At 42.6% G+C, this 13,134-nt stretch overlaps 1 protein-coding gene and 1 long non-coding RNA gene across 5 annotated transcripts in view; one reads left to right on the top strand and one right to left on the bottom strand.

Annotated features, from left to right (window-relative positions):
• LOC308700356 overlaps positions 1-13,134 on the bottom strand; it is a 209,854-nt gene that overhangs the window by 80,226 nt on the left and 116,494 nt on the right. The window lies entirely within an intron of this gene.
• On the top strand, positions 1,752-4,128 carry LOC308690670 (extracellular superoxide dismutase [Cu-Zn]-like). Of its 4 annotated transcripts, none has more exons than XM_081365293.1 (2): positions 1,752-1,842; positions 3,338-4,121. In XM_081365293.1, the coding sequence occupies exon 2, from the start codon at positions 3,353-3,355 to the stop codon at positions 4,004-4,006; it is 654 nt and encodes a 217-aa protein (XP_081221419.1). In that variant the 5' UTR covers positions 1,752-1,842; positions 3,338-3,352; the 3' UTR covers positions 4,007-4,121. The 4 variants fall into 4 exon arrangements, with proteins under 4 accessions (XP_081221419.1, XP_081221416.1, XP_081221417.1 ...); XM_081365290.1 differs by lacking the exon at positions 1,752-1,842 and adding an exon at positions 2,195-2,388 and having other exon boundaries at positions 3,338-4,128; XM_081365291.1 differs by lacking the exon at positions 1,752-1,842 and adding an exon at positions 2,195-2,393.

Here is a 13,134-nt window from a genome sequence, read left to right as displayed (position 1 = left end):
CGTCATCAACCTACACCTTTGTTATTGTAAGAGGTTAGCAAGCCTGGTTAGTACCTGGATGGGAGACCTCCTGAGAAAACCAGGTTGCTGCTGGAAGAGGTGTTAGTGAGGCCAGCAGGGGGTGTTCACCCGTGGTCTATGTGGGTCCTAGCGCCCCAGTGTAGTGATCGGGACACTATACTGTCAAAGAGCACCATCCTTCCAATGAGACGTTAAACCGAGGTCCTGACTCTCTGTGGTCATTAAAAGTCCTAGGATGTCCTTCGAAAAAGAGTAGGGGTGTAACCCCGGCATCCTGGCCAAATTCGCCCCTTGGCCTCTGTCCATCACGGCCTCCTAATCATCCCCATATACTGATTGGCTTCATCACTGTCTCCTCTCCACCATTAAGCTGGTGTGTGGTGGGCGTTCTGGCCCAATATGGATGCTGCACATTGGTGGTGGTTGAGGATATCCCCCCTTCCATGTAAAGCTCTTTGAGTACCCAGAAAAGCGCTATATAAATGTAACGAATTATTATTATTATTATTAAAATGTAGATGCAGAATATAACGCTTTCAAATATGGACACAATTTAAGTTCATCTTGTAGAGTTCATTAAGATATCTGATATTCAACTTTCATAAAATTTCATGTCAACACAACATGTTCTAGTTGTTTTGAACTTCACACATGCATTGAGTGAACTGATGAGTATTACTCATCATTGCCCATCTATGTGCTTTTGGGTCTGTTAAATATGCTGTGGAATATGTTTGTGTGATGTGTTAATAAATCATGTGTTTTTAAGATCCAGGATCATTTTTGATAAATTAGGGATGGGTCACATTACCTGAAAAGAAATTTGTCTGGAGTGCATGATCTCAAAATGTTTATTGGTATATACCTTGCAAATAACACATATCAACTGTATTCAAAATGAAATATTAAAGTCGGACCTTAAAGTTAACAAAAGTAATAAAAAGAAATAAACATCTAGGTACTGTATCTATGTAAATGACAAGTGTCCCACCTTACCTGCATTCAATCTACTAAAAGGGGATTTTAACATCGATGCCATAGAAGAATCATTCCCTCAGAAATTTGTACTTCTGCCTTCAAAGACAAGTACAGTTTTTCAGTACTTTTAACAACTTTCCTAAACTCTTAACGCACCAACACACCTACTACACACAATTGGCAAAACAGTTAATTTCATGCTCAAAATCACACACTGTAAACTAAACTCCAACACTAATTTTCTAAATACAATAATACACTATGCCTACCAGAACACTGCAAACATGTCTCAAAATCAAATCATTTTTTAAAACACTAACATATGTAACATAGCTGTCCAACAGGAAGATTTAGTCAATCATAGCACAATGTCATAAAAACACTAACATCAGATGGAATTACAGAAACTGCATTATTGTATACGTGTCAGGTATGCCCTTATACAACAGACAGTATATTGTATTGATCATAGATTGTGTTTTGCACTGCAGTTTCTTTTGAAGCCTCTCTACATTTTTGTTTTGTTGGGTTTACTGTAGGTCTTTTGCTGCAGAAATTCAATAAAAAAAGACCCATCTCAGAGTGCTTTATAGAATGTACGTTTACAGTATACACCATATGGTCATGCGATTGAAAGAAACTTAACACCTGAGTGTGTTTCCTAGATGGGAATCAGCTGTGATTTATATTATTGCATAATTGTTTCTCAGTAACAATAGGATAAAATACAGGGGATATATTTGTGTTTCAATTCACAATATAAACAGCTGTTTACCTTGACTTTAGCCTGTAAGGTTCAGAACATGGTGTTATCTGTTCTGACACACATTGTTTAAAGCATCGGTAAATTTGGCAGTAAAAATCCATTGTTTTGGTCTTGTTTGAGCTTGTGTGTAAAAGAAGTTCAAGCATTTTAAATTTGTGTTAATTGTATGCATTTTGTGTTAAAGCAACAAGAAATGTGTTAATAGTATAGGTTACATAGACGGATGTAGTGCTAACTAACCGTGTTAAGAGTTTTGGAAAATTGTTAAAAGTATTGAAAAATCTGTCATAGCAATCGTAAAAAAAAAAAAACTATAGCAGTACTTCTTTTAATAAACACAAAACACTGGAGAACACATTGTGCAATGCAAGACAAAGAACTGAATAAACTGAGTGCTATATATAAACAGGCAAACAAAGGGAGCTAAATGAAACACAGGTGAACTTAATTAGTGACTAACTGACTATCATGGTTAACTTGTAGCTCAACATGAGTTCCTATAAGAGCAGCCAAAAGGAACATTCTCTCAACCCCAGGTCAGGACTGCACACGGATTAAGTGTTGTAGTATTTTTGTGACTGCAATATTCAGGCTCCACATGGATTGAGGACAACTTTTCAGCTGTACGGTAGTGCACCTTTGTTGTTTTAGGCTTGTTTTGTTTTTGTTTTCTCCATTCCATTTTCTCCATCAACTGACTTGATTTAGTACAACTAAAAAAAGTTTAAGCAAAAGTATAGATATTGTCTTTTATTTTACCTGTCCTTGTGAAAAATATCAGAATCAGGAAATCTTAACTTTATATTTAATATTGAATAACATGAAGGCTACAACAGATCAAATTAAGTGTACTTTAAAGCACAACAAAAAGATTGTCAAAACATAATGTTCTTTAAAGTAAAACTCTTAGTTTGGCATTATTTTCTTTTTTTTTTAAGAGTACATGTACTTAATGTCACTCCTGCCAGCAGAAGCCCTATCATGGCCACGAGAGGGCACTTCTCCCTAGACCTTTTTCCATTTCCATGAACCTTTGCCTGGACTCATTTTAGTGTGATTACATCCACCTGTATGTCATTGGTTTGTATCATAGGAACTTTGGCTGGCAGGTGTGACGCTTATGAAAGTGTGTGTGTACACTTAAGTGGCTTTTTATAATTCATCCGTGTTATTATCTGCAAGTTTTATTTATTTTTATTTATTATTATTATTATTATTAGTGTAATTTCAAGATACTACAGGTACACATCCAATACCAATAAGCTAATTTTTTATTTTATTATTTTCACAAGGCTACATAGCAATTCAAAAATTATAGTTTTCTAGACAGCAACATGGTGTCGGCCCACATCTGGTACACCTGGATTACACACGGCCCAGATGTGGGCCGGGTCTGGTTGCTGTCTGGGTTCTTGTATGGTTTTTCCATTGCAAACTAATCTGGTTGTGCTATTTTACCTAATGCAACTTCCATTCTCAAAGCTCCCTGCAACAAAGCTTTGACCTTTTATCAAAAATATTCCGTTCTTAAACCAAATGGCATGATTTCACTGAATCCACTTTTCATTGTAGGCTTTAAAGATCAACATGGAGAAAATCATCCTAATATTCCCTCTGATATTGCTGGTGCTGCATATACAAGGAGGAGAGTTCCACAAGGAGGAGTGTTTGCCTGCCGAAGCTCCACAGCCGGAAGTCGTGGAGTTCGACAACACCATCTATGCCACTTGTGAAGTAACTCCCAGCCCCAATTTGCCACGTAACCAGCCAAAGATCTTTGGGCAAATCCTCTTCAAGCAGGTCTTCCCCAATGGAGATTTAGAAGTGAAAATCAACCTCCGTGGTTTGCCTGCCATCGATCGTCAAGAGCGTGCCATGCACATCCATCAGTATGGAGACCTCAGTCAAGGCAGCATCACTGTTGGTCCTCATTATAATCCAAACGGCGTTGACCACCCTCATCATCCTGGAGACCTGGGCAACTTTGCTTCTGAGAAAGGAGTTATAAGGCAGTTCCTGACGCTTCCAGACGCCAAGCTCTTTGGGCCTTATTCCATTCTGGGACGTGCGGTGGCGGTTCATGAGAAGGAGGATGATCTGGGAATGGGTTCAGATGAGGAGAGTAAACTCAGTGGGAATGCTGGACCGATAATTGCTCTCGGTGTGATTGGTATTACTACTCCAAGTCTGTGGCAGAAGACTGAAGTGCCCCCCAAGAAACCATGTGGAGGAAGGCACTGAGAGTCAAAGATGAGGGAGTCGGATATGGTGGAAGGGCAGATTCAAATGGGATAATCATGATTTTCCTTGTGTATTCTTTGTATGTGTCCTACATTAAAGTATATTTCAGAACCTGAACATTCCCATGTTTTTTTTCTTGGTCTTTTCAGAGGCTTTTTGGCCAAAGCTTCCAATAGTAAATGCACTCTTAAAAATAAATGTAGGGTGAATGCAGGCAAAGTGGGCCGTTTAGTTTGATTTACTGTGCTCAATGGGTTAACACTTTCTGAGCATGACAATGGTCTTTAATTAAAGATACACTATTTCTTTAAATGATACAATGGTTTAGGTTGATGCAATATGACACTGGAGGGTGTGGCTAGATCTCAAGGGAGGACACCTTTATTGTTCAAGGTAGACATAACCTCTGACGTAAGATTTTATTTTTGAAATAAGGTTTCTCGCTAAATGTCAACAAATGGGTATATTATTCTGACAGTTTGTTAGTACAGTTAACAGGGAATCAAAATGCAAAAAAATGTCTTGGTTTTCTTGTAAGGTGTTTAAAGCAAGAATATGTAAGATTTTTGTAATAAAATGACCAAAAATCACTTGCAAAGTGTGATATATTTCCTGCAGTTGTGTACTTCCAGTATCCCAAAAGTTCCCAAAGATTTTTAATTTCAGAGAGATTCCAATTTTAAATCAAAGCTGCAAGCAGCATTTATTGGGGTTTAAGCATTTAAGGCCTTTAAGCACAAATGCATAAAAAGACATTAAGTTTTATTTGGCAACCATTTAACCACTGACGTCATACATGGAAAAGACCATTTCCAGCCAATTTAACATAGTAAATATATGGTTTTCAAAGCTTTTTTAACAGTTATAGCGCCACCTATGGTCCGATCTCCATAAAATTGTGCATGCTTGTTTACAATGTTATTTCACATATGCTCACCAATTTTCTTTAAGTTCTGAGTTTTCGTTTAGGATTTATAGGCTTTCGAGTGAATTTTGCCACGCCCATTTTTTAAATGACCCTGTTGTAGCCGTCCAAATGTAAAAGTTCAAAAGTTTTAGCACTTTGTGCTTGAACCCCTAATAATGGCTCGTCCATGTTCACTTTCGCTCAAACATTATGGACCATGGCAAGCAGACTTTGGGACAAAAGGAGAACTAAAACGAGGATCAATATCGGCGTGGTGTTTTGGAGATGCCACAAACTTCGACTTGACAGAGGCGTCTTGCATGTACTTTATTAGACAGCTGAGCAAATGTACATAAAACTAATCAATGTCATATAGCTCAACATGATGAAATGTTAGAATATGATCAGTATGTTATTCTAATGTTCATTTAGCTTACTGCTAGTATCATACAGACAAGCAAACGCATAGAATAACATTATAACTTTCAACACACTCAAATGCAGTTTAGTGTGATAGTGTAGACCAAGGCTGCGTCCGAAACCGCATACTTCCCTACTATTTAGTATGGGAAAAAGAGTAGGCGAGCGAAAAATTATGTTCGAATCCAAAAGAGTAGGCGAGAATTACCTGGGTGACGTACTAATTATCGCGAGATTCGGACTTAAGTGCGTTCGAATATGCCTACTTTCCTACTATATAGTAGGCGAAAACAGTACGTGAAGGAAGCAGTACGTTCGAAACATCGGTATTTACAAAAGAGTAGGCGAGAAGTTCCCGGATGGCTTACTGCTTCCGGCCAGATTTTTGAGTGCTCGACCGATGAATACTCTTCTATCCCAGGAGGCCACGCGAGAGGATACGTCATTATTAAACATCGCAGAGATCGGCGACGCGGGTGCTTTCAAATGTGAGTAAACACGGTTCCTTGTGTTAAAATTGCAAGTGTTGAACTACTGTAGAGTAAACTGTTGAATTGTTGAAGGTGTAAAAACGTTACACAGTGTAGTATAGTTGTGATTTTGCTGTAAAAACACGTTTTATTATGTATAACGATAGCTAACCAGAGGGGAGCTCCAGTAAGGACACGTAAGTTAACGTTACGTCTCTAAAGTGGATTTACATAAACCATATACATATTAAAGACGCTTATTTTAAATGTCTATTTACATCTGACAGGAAAATCTTAAGTATTGCAGAAGAGCACATCACAACATGAAATAGACATCTGAGTGATGAATGTGTGCTATTATGTAGAACAAATCTATAAAGTAACATAAGTTATCTATTTTATTTGTCCATTAGTACTGTTGATAAATTGAGGAACATTTATGTTGGATAAAAAGTTAAAACAAGCTCATAAATCACAGAGGTAATGTGAATCTTGTCTGGATGTTACAGGGACAGATTGTGTGTTTATCCAGTGGAGAGTGGCTCATGAAGCTGAATGCTGCAATCAAATGCTTTGAGTGAGTATACTACAGAAATGAATAACAACAACTATTTAAATCTTAAGTTGTAGTTGTCATGATCCTGGCTCTTTCCGTCTCTTTTTCTTTCCTTTGTCTCCCTCTGCTGGCTGTTTTACGCCTTACTACCTCCTTGCTCACACACTTACGCACACACTCATTAACGCTTCACCTCATCGCCCTCAGCTGTTTCTCATTCGCATCCAATCTACACACCTGTTCTCTATCTTTCACTTTTGTCTTCGCTATATATAGTTCTCTCTTTCGTGTCTGTATTGTCGGATTATTGTTTCTCTGTGATGCACGTCGGCTGTTATTGCTCTGTAGGAATACCTTGTCTTGTCCTGTCCTGTCTGGTCCTGCTGAATAATACTGTGCCACTGTTTTCAACTGCTGTGAGTTACCTCTTCTGTACTGTATCCAGTGTTCTCCGTGGAGAATAGCAGAGGGTTCCACTGCTCACCTACTTCCTGTCCTCGCTACTCAGGAGTGGTCCAGATCGACAGTTTACTCTTCAGTTTCTATTTACATTGAGAAAAGCTGCGAACGAAACCTTTGTTTGATTATTTGAGAAGTGACGTTCTGTTATCAGCCTGTACGGCTTTTTCCTTGTTTCTATTAAAAGAACTGTACCTGCTTTTCGTCTCTGGACCTCTGTTTCATGACAGAATAATCCGACCAACAGAATGGAGCAGGCTGGTGAACATCCTATCCAGGCCGCTGTGGAGATGCAGGGCGCCTTACTGGGTCGGCACGATGAAGAACTCTCCGCCGCCCGCCGTGTTGTGGACTCACTGACCGCTCAAGTGGCCGACCTTTCTCAGCAGCTCCACGTGCTTCGCATGGACGCTTCCCAGTCTGCCTCATCAGGTACACTTGAACCGCGGGTCAACAACCCTCCTTGTTACGCTGGTGAACCTACGGAATGCCTGCCTTTCCTCACCCAGTGTGAAGTCGTTTTCTCGCTCCAGCCATCTATCTACACAAGAGAGCGCTCCCGAATAGCCTATGTAATCTCTCTTCTCAAGGGGAGAGCCCGCGAGTGGGGAACGGCTGTCTGGAATGCTGAAGCTGATTGTCTGATCCGATATTCACTGTTTAAAGAGGAGATGCTGCGAGTTTTCGACCGCTCGGTCCATGGTCCTGAGGCTTCTCGCACACTGTCCTGCTTACGGCAGGGACGCCGCTCTGTCTCTGACTTTTCTGTGGAGTTCCGGACTCTCGCCACCTCCTGTGGTTGGAACGAGCCTGCTCTGGTGGCTCGTTTTATTGAAGGTCTCAATGCTGAGATTAAGGATGAAGTGTTGGCTCGTGAGGTCCCTACTCGTCTTGATCCACTGATAGACTCTGCTTTACGCATTGAAAAGCGCTTTGAACTGCGCCAGCGGACTCGCCGTGTTATGACCACGCCTACTCTTTCGTCTACCGCCAGCTCTCCACCTGCAATTTCTACCGAACACGAGCCAATGCAGTTAGGAGGGATACGGATCTCGGCTGCTGAGCGCCATCGTCGAATCGTCAACCGTCTGTGTCTTTACTGCGGTTCGGATAAGCACTTCGCTACACAGTGCCCAGTAAAAGCCAAAGCTCACCAGTCATAAGAGGGAGACTGGTGAGCGCATCCTCTCTGGACCCTCTACTGCGCTCCCGGACCACATTTCCTGTTTTCCTCCGCTGGGCCAACTCGTCTGTCACCTGTCCCGCTCTGATAGACTCTGGAGCTGAGGGAAATTTTATGGACAAGAACTGGGCTCTTAAACAGGGTATTTCCCTATTAGACCTTCAAGACCTCACTCCTGTCTACGCCCTGGATGGTCGAGTTCTCGCCCAGGTTTGCTGCTCTACAGCACCGGTGAGTCTCACCGTATCTGGCAACCACAAAGAGACTATTTCTTTTTTAATTTTTGATTCACCTAATACCCCTGTAGTTTTGGGTCATCCATGGTTGGTCAAACACAACCCTCATATTAACTGGGCTAAGAATTCCATACTCTCATGGGGGCTTTCATGTCATGTAGAATGTCTTGTGTCTGCTGTTTCTCCTGTATCTACTGTGCCTGTTTTTCAGGAGGAGCCAGGGGATTTGTCCGGTGTTCCTGAGGAGTACCTCGATTTGCGGGCGGTCTTCATTCGTTCCCGGGCCGCATCTCTCCCTCCCCACCGGCCGTACGATTGCAGCATTGAGCTTCTACCGGGTACTACGCCTCCTCGTGGAAGGCTTTATTCTCTTTCGGTTCCTGAGCGCAAGGCTCTTGAGAAGTATCTTTCCGATTCGTTAGATGCAGGTACTATCGTTCCCTCCACCTCTCCTGCGGGGGCAGGTTTCTTTTTTGTGAAGAAGAAGGACGGTTCGCTCCGCCCCTGCATTGATTACAGAGGCTTGAATGACATAACTGTTAAGAACCGTTATCCGCTGCCGCTCATGTCTTCAGCCTTTGAGATCCTGCAGGGGGCTCAATTCTTCACAAAACTGGACCTTCGTAATGCCTATCATCTTGTCCGCATCAAGGAGGGTGATGAGTGGAAGACGGCATTTAACACACCCCTAGGGCACTTTGAATATCGCGTTCTTCCGTTCGGGTTGGTCAACGCTCCCGCCGTGTTTCAAGCTCTTGTCAATGATGTTCTCAGAGACATGTTAAATCTTTTCGTGTTCGTTTACCTTGACGATATCTTGATTTTCTCTCCTAATCTCCAAGTTCATGTGCAACACGTAAGACAGGTCCTTCAAAGACTCCTTGAGAATCGTCTTTTTGTCAAGGCCGAGAAGTGCACCTTTCACTCCCAGTCGGTCTCGTTTCTAGGTTCCATTATTTCCGCCCAGGGAATCAGTATGGACCCTGCCAAGGTTCGCGCTGTTACAGACTGGCCCAGACCAGAGTCCCGCGTTGCCCTCCAGCGTTTTCTAGGGTTTACTAATTTTTATCGACGCTTTATTCAAAGTTTTAGTCAGATTGCGGCCCCTCTCACTGCGCTCACGTCTGTTAAGATTCGATTCTCCTGGACTGAAGCTGCCCAGGCAGCTTTTGATCTTCTCAAATCGCGTTTCTCTTCCGCTCCCATTCTTGTCACGCCTGATTTAGAGAAGCAGTTTATTGTCGAGGTCGATGCCTCAGAGGTCGGGGTAGGGGCCATCCTCTCTCAGCGCGCTTCAGCTAATGAGCGGATTCACCCCTGCGCTTTTTTTTCACATCGTTTAACCCCTGCCGAGCAGAATTATGATGTAGGTAATCGAGAGCTTCTGGCCATTCGTCTGGCTTTGGGGGAGTGGCGACACTGGCTTGAGGGTTCTGCGGTTCCGTTCGTGGTTTGGACCGATCACAAGAATCTCGAATACATACGTTCTGCCAAGAGACTTAACGCCCGTCAGGCTCGTTGGTCTCTTTTCTTTACGCGTTTTGATTTTTCTATCTCTTATCGGCCGGGGTCCAAGAATTTAAAGCCTGACGCACTATCATGCCAGTTTCCTTCTTCAGAGAACTAATGAGGGAATTCTTCCTCGTGGGGTGGTAGTTGGCGCGGCCGTCTGGGGTATTGAACGTTTAGTCAAACGAGCCCTTTCTCACACTCAGACGCCGAGGCTCTGCCCTAAGGGACTTTTGTTTGTGCCACCCTCCGCCCGCCGCGCCGTTCTTCAGTGGGGTCACTCGTCTAAGTTATTCGCTCATCCAGGGGTAAGAGGCACAATTTCCGCCGTTCGACAACGATTTTGGTGGCCATACCGCGAGCGAGACATTCGTCGCTTCATCGCTTCATGTTCTATCTGCGCACAGACCAAGATCAGTAACAGACCCCCGGCAGGGTATCTTAGACCCTTACCTATTCCGTCGCGTCCATGGGCACAAATTGCCCTTGACTTCATTACTGGTCTCCCTTCTTCCAAGGGTAACCACGTAATTCTCACGGTCGTTGATCGCTTTTCAAAAGCCGCCCATTTTATTCCGTTGCCTAAGCTTCCGTCAGCCAGAGAGACCGCTCAGATTGTCGTTGACCATGTGTTCAAGATCCATGGTCTTCCCGAGAATGTTGTCTCGGATCGAGGTCCACAGTTCTCCTCCCTCTTTTGGAAGGAGTTTTGTCGCCTCATAGGTGCCTCTGTCAGCCTCTCCTCCGGGTTTCATCCCCAGACAAATGGTCAGGCTGAACGCGCAAACCAAACTATCGGTCGTCTGTTACGCACCCTTGCTTTTCGTAATCCCGCGTCCTGGGTAGAACAGCTTCCTTGGGCAGAATATGCCTATAATTCCGCTCCCGCCTCGGCCACCGGTCTGTCGCCGTTTCAAGGCAGTTTGGGGTACCAACCTCCCCTTTTCTCCGCTTCTGATACCGAGTCTAAGGTCCCTTCGGTTAAGGCGTTTATTCAACGTTGCAAACGAACTTGGAGAATAGTCAGGTCCGCCCTTTGTAAGTCTCGTTCTGTGACGCGTCGATCCGCTAATAAGCGGCGCATCAAGAGTCCCCGTTATGTCCGCGGACAGAAAGTCTGGCTCTCAAATGCTAACCTTCCCCTTCAGTATCCTTCGCGTAAGCTGGCTCCCAAATTCATTGGACCATTCCGCGTCATTAAGGTCCTTAGTCCGGTCTCGGTCAGACTCCGATTGCCAGCCAATCTCCGTAGGGTTCACCCAGTTTTTCATGTTTCTTGTTTGAAGCCCGTTATTCGCGCTCCTCCTCGTCCTGTCTTGTCTCCGGTCCGGGTTGAGGGTTCGCCCGTCTACCGAGTTCGCAGATTACTAGATGTGCGCCCCAGGGGGAGGGGCCATCAATTTCTTGTCGATTGGGAGGGTTATGGGCCTGAGGAGAGATGCTGGATCCCCTCCCGGGACGTCCTGGACCGCTCGCTTATTGACGATTTTATCCGCTCCCGTCAGTCCTCTTCCTCAGATGCGCCAGGGGGCGCACTTTGAGGAGGGGGTACTGTCATGATCCTGGCTCTTTCCTTCTCTTTTTCTTTCCGTTGTCTCCCTCTGCTGGCTGTTTTACGCCTTACTACCTCCTTGCTCACACACTTACGCACACACTCATTAACGCTTCACCTCATCGCCCTCAGCTGTTTCTCATTCGCATCCCATCTACACACCTGTTCTCTATCTTTCACTTTTGTCTTCGCTATATCTAGTTCTCTCTTTCGTGTCTGTATTGTCGGATTATTGTTTCTCTGTGATGCACGTCGGCTGTTATTGCTCTGTAGGAATACCTTGTCTTGTCCTGTCCTGTCTGGTCCTGCTGAATAATACTGTGCCACTGTTTTCAACTGCTGTGAGTTACCTCTTCTGTACTGTATCCAGTGTTCTCCGTGGAGAATAGCAGAGGGTTCCACTGCTCACCTACTTCCAGTCCTCGCTACTCAGGAGTGGTCCAGATCGACAGTTTACTCTTCAGTTTCTATTTACATTGAGAAAAGCTGCGAACGAAACCTTTGTTTGATTATTTGAGAAGTGACGTTCTGTTATCAGCCTGTACGGCTTTTTCCTTGTTTCTATTAAAAGAACTGTACCTGCTTTTCGTCTCTGGACCTCTGTTTCATGACAGTAGTTTATTTTAATTATTGTAATTTCAAACAGAGCTATTACAGCACTTTTCTGATTCTTGATTTCTGTGCATTAGCTGCACAGCTTTTGTGGTGGAGCAGGACCTGCAAGGGAAGATGATGGCGGCATTTGTGAAAAAAGCGGTTTTGTCTTCTAAATAATACTGAAATCAAATGACATTGTGCGGTTAAAATGACTGCTTTTGTGTTATGTTTGTGCATTTTGTAGAATCTGAAATGTCAGCAGGCTGGTTTGAGCACTGAGGATGAGGAGACCAGAGCTGAATCCTGGAGATGGTGCCATGGATGAGTCCCTCCATCACTCCACCTGCCCTTACGAGACCCTGCATCACTCCACCTGCCCTTATTGCTTCAGATTGTGAAGCACAACACAACACGCAACAACCTCAGCGCCTTCAGCCTACATACATGATTGTAGTTTGAATAAAGCTTTGTTTCATGTGTTGACTTGTATATGCATTTGTTTATTGTGTGATGGTGACTTTCATTCATTCTTTTATTAATATTTCTCATTGTTGTCAGTAAATACAATATAATTATTTAATTAATGTTTTATTTAATTGTTTGAATGAAAATGTAGATATGTTCATTATATACACATCTAGAGTATTCAATCCTGCATAGTTATGTCATATGACATACATTACATTTTGTTTGTTTTATTGAATTGAATATAATTTTCAGTAAAAAGTAATATAATTAAGTATTGGTCAGCATTTATCGTTGTTATTATTGTATGTTTTGGGGTGGGATAGCAATGCAATTCATTCTGGGGTAATATTAATTTTTAATATTAATGATACTTAAATTTTTTGAGTATAAAATCAACAGTTTTCTCCAAAGGCGAATCTTCGCACAGCTGCCCTTTGTGCAGACATTACAAACGCTGAGGAAAACCGTTCTAGGTAGGGCTGTTGAGTTACTGATGTTATGAGGTATATATATATATATATATATATATATATATATAATATATATATATATCATAGGTTTGCATACATAATATGAGATTTTTTACACAGGAAAAAAGAACCTAGTACAAGGTTGAATATCTTAATATGTTTTCTTAATTCATTATAATACATTTTAAAAAATGCATTTTTTAATTTTTTTTTTTTTATTTATAGGCCTAGGCCTGAGGGATGAAATGAGAGTTAAATTCAACAAGAAAAAGAGGAAAACATAAAGCAGTAAGCCACTTTT

The sequence above is a fragment of the Scardinius erythrophthalmus genome (assembly GCF_964197995.2).
Source record: "Scardinius erythrophthalmus genome assembly, chromosome: 1".
NCBI lineage: Eukaryota > Metazoa > Chordata > Actinopteri > Cypriniformes > Leuciscidae > Scardinius > Scardinius erythrophthalmus.
The sequence above is the reverse complement of the archived record's forward strand: the minus strand, read 5'-3'. Positions and strand labels throughout refer to the sequence as shown.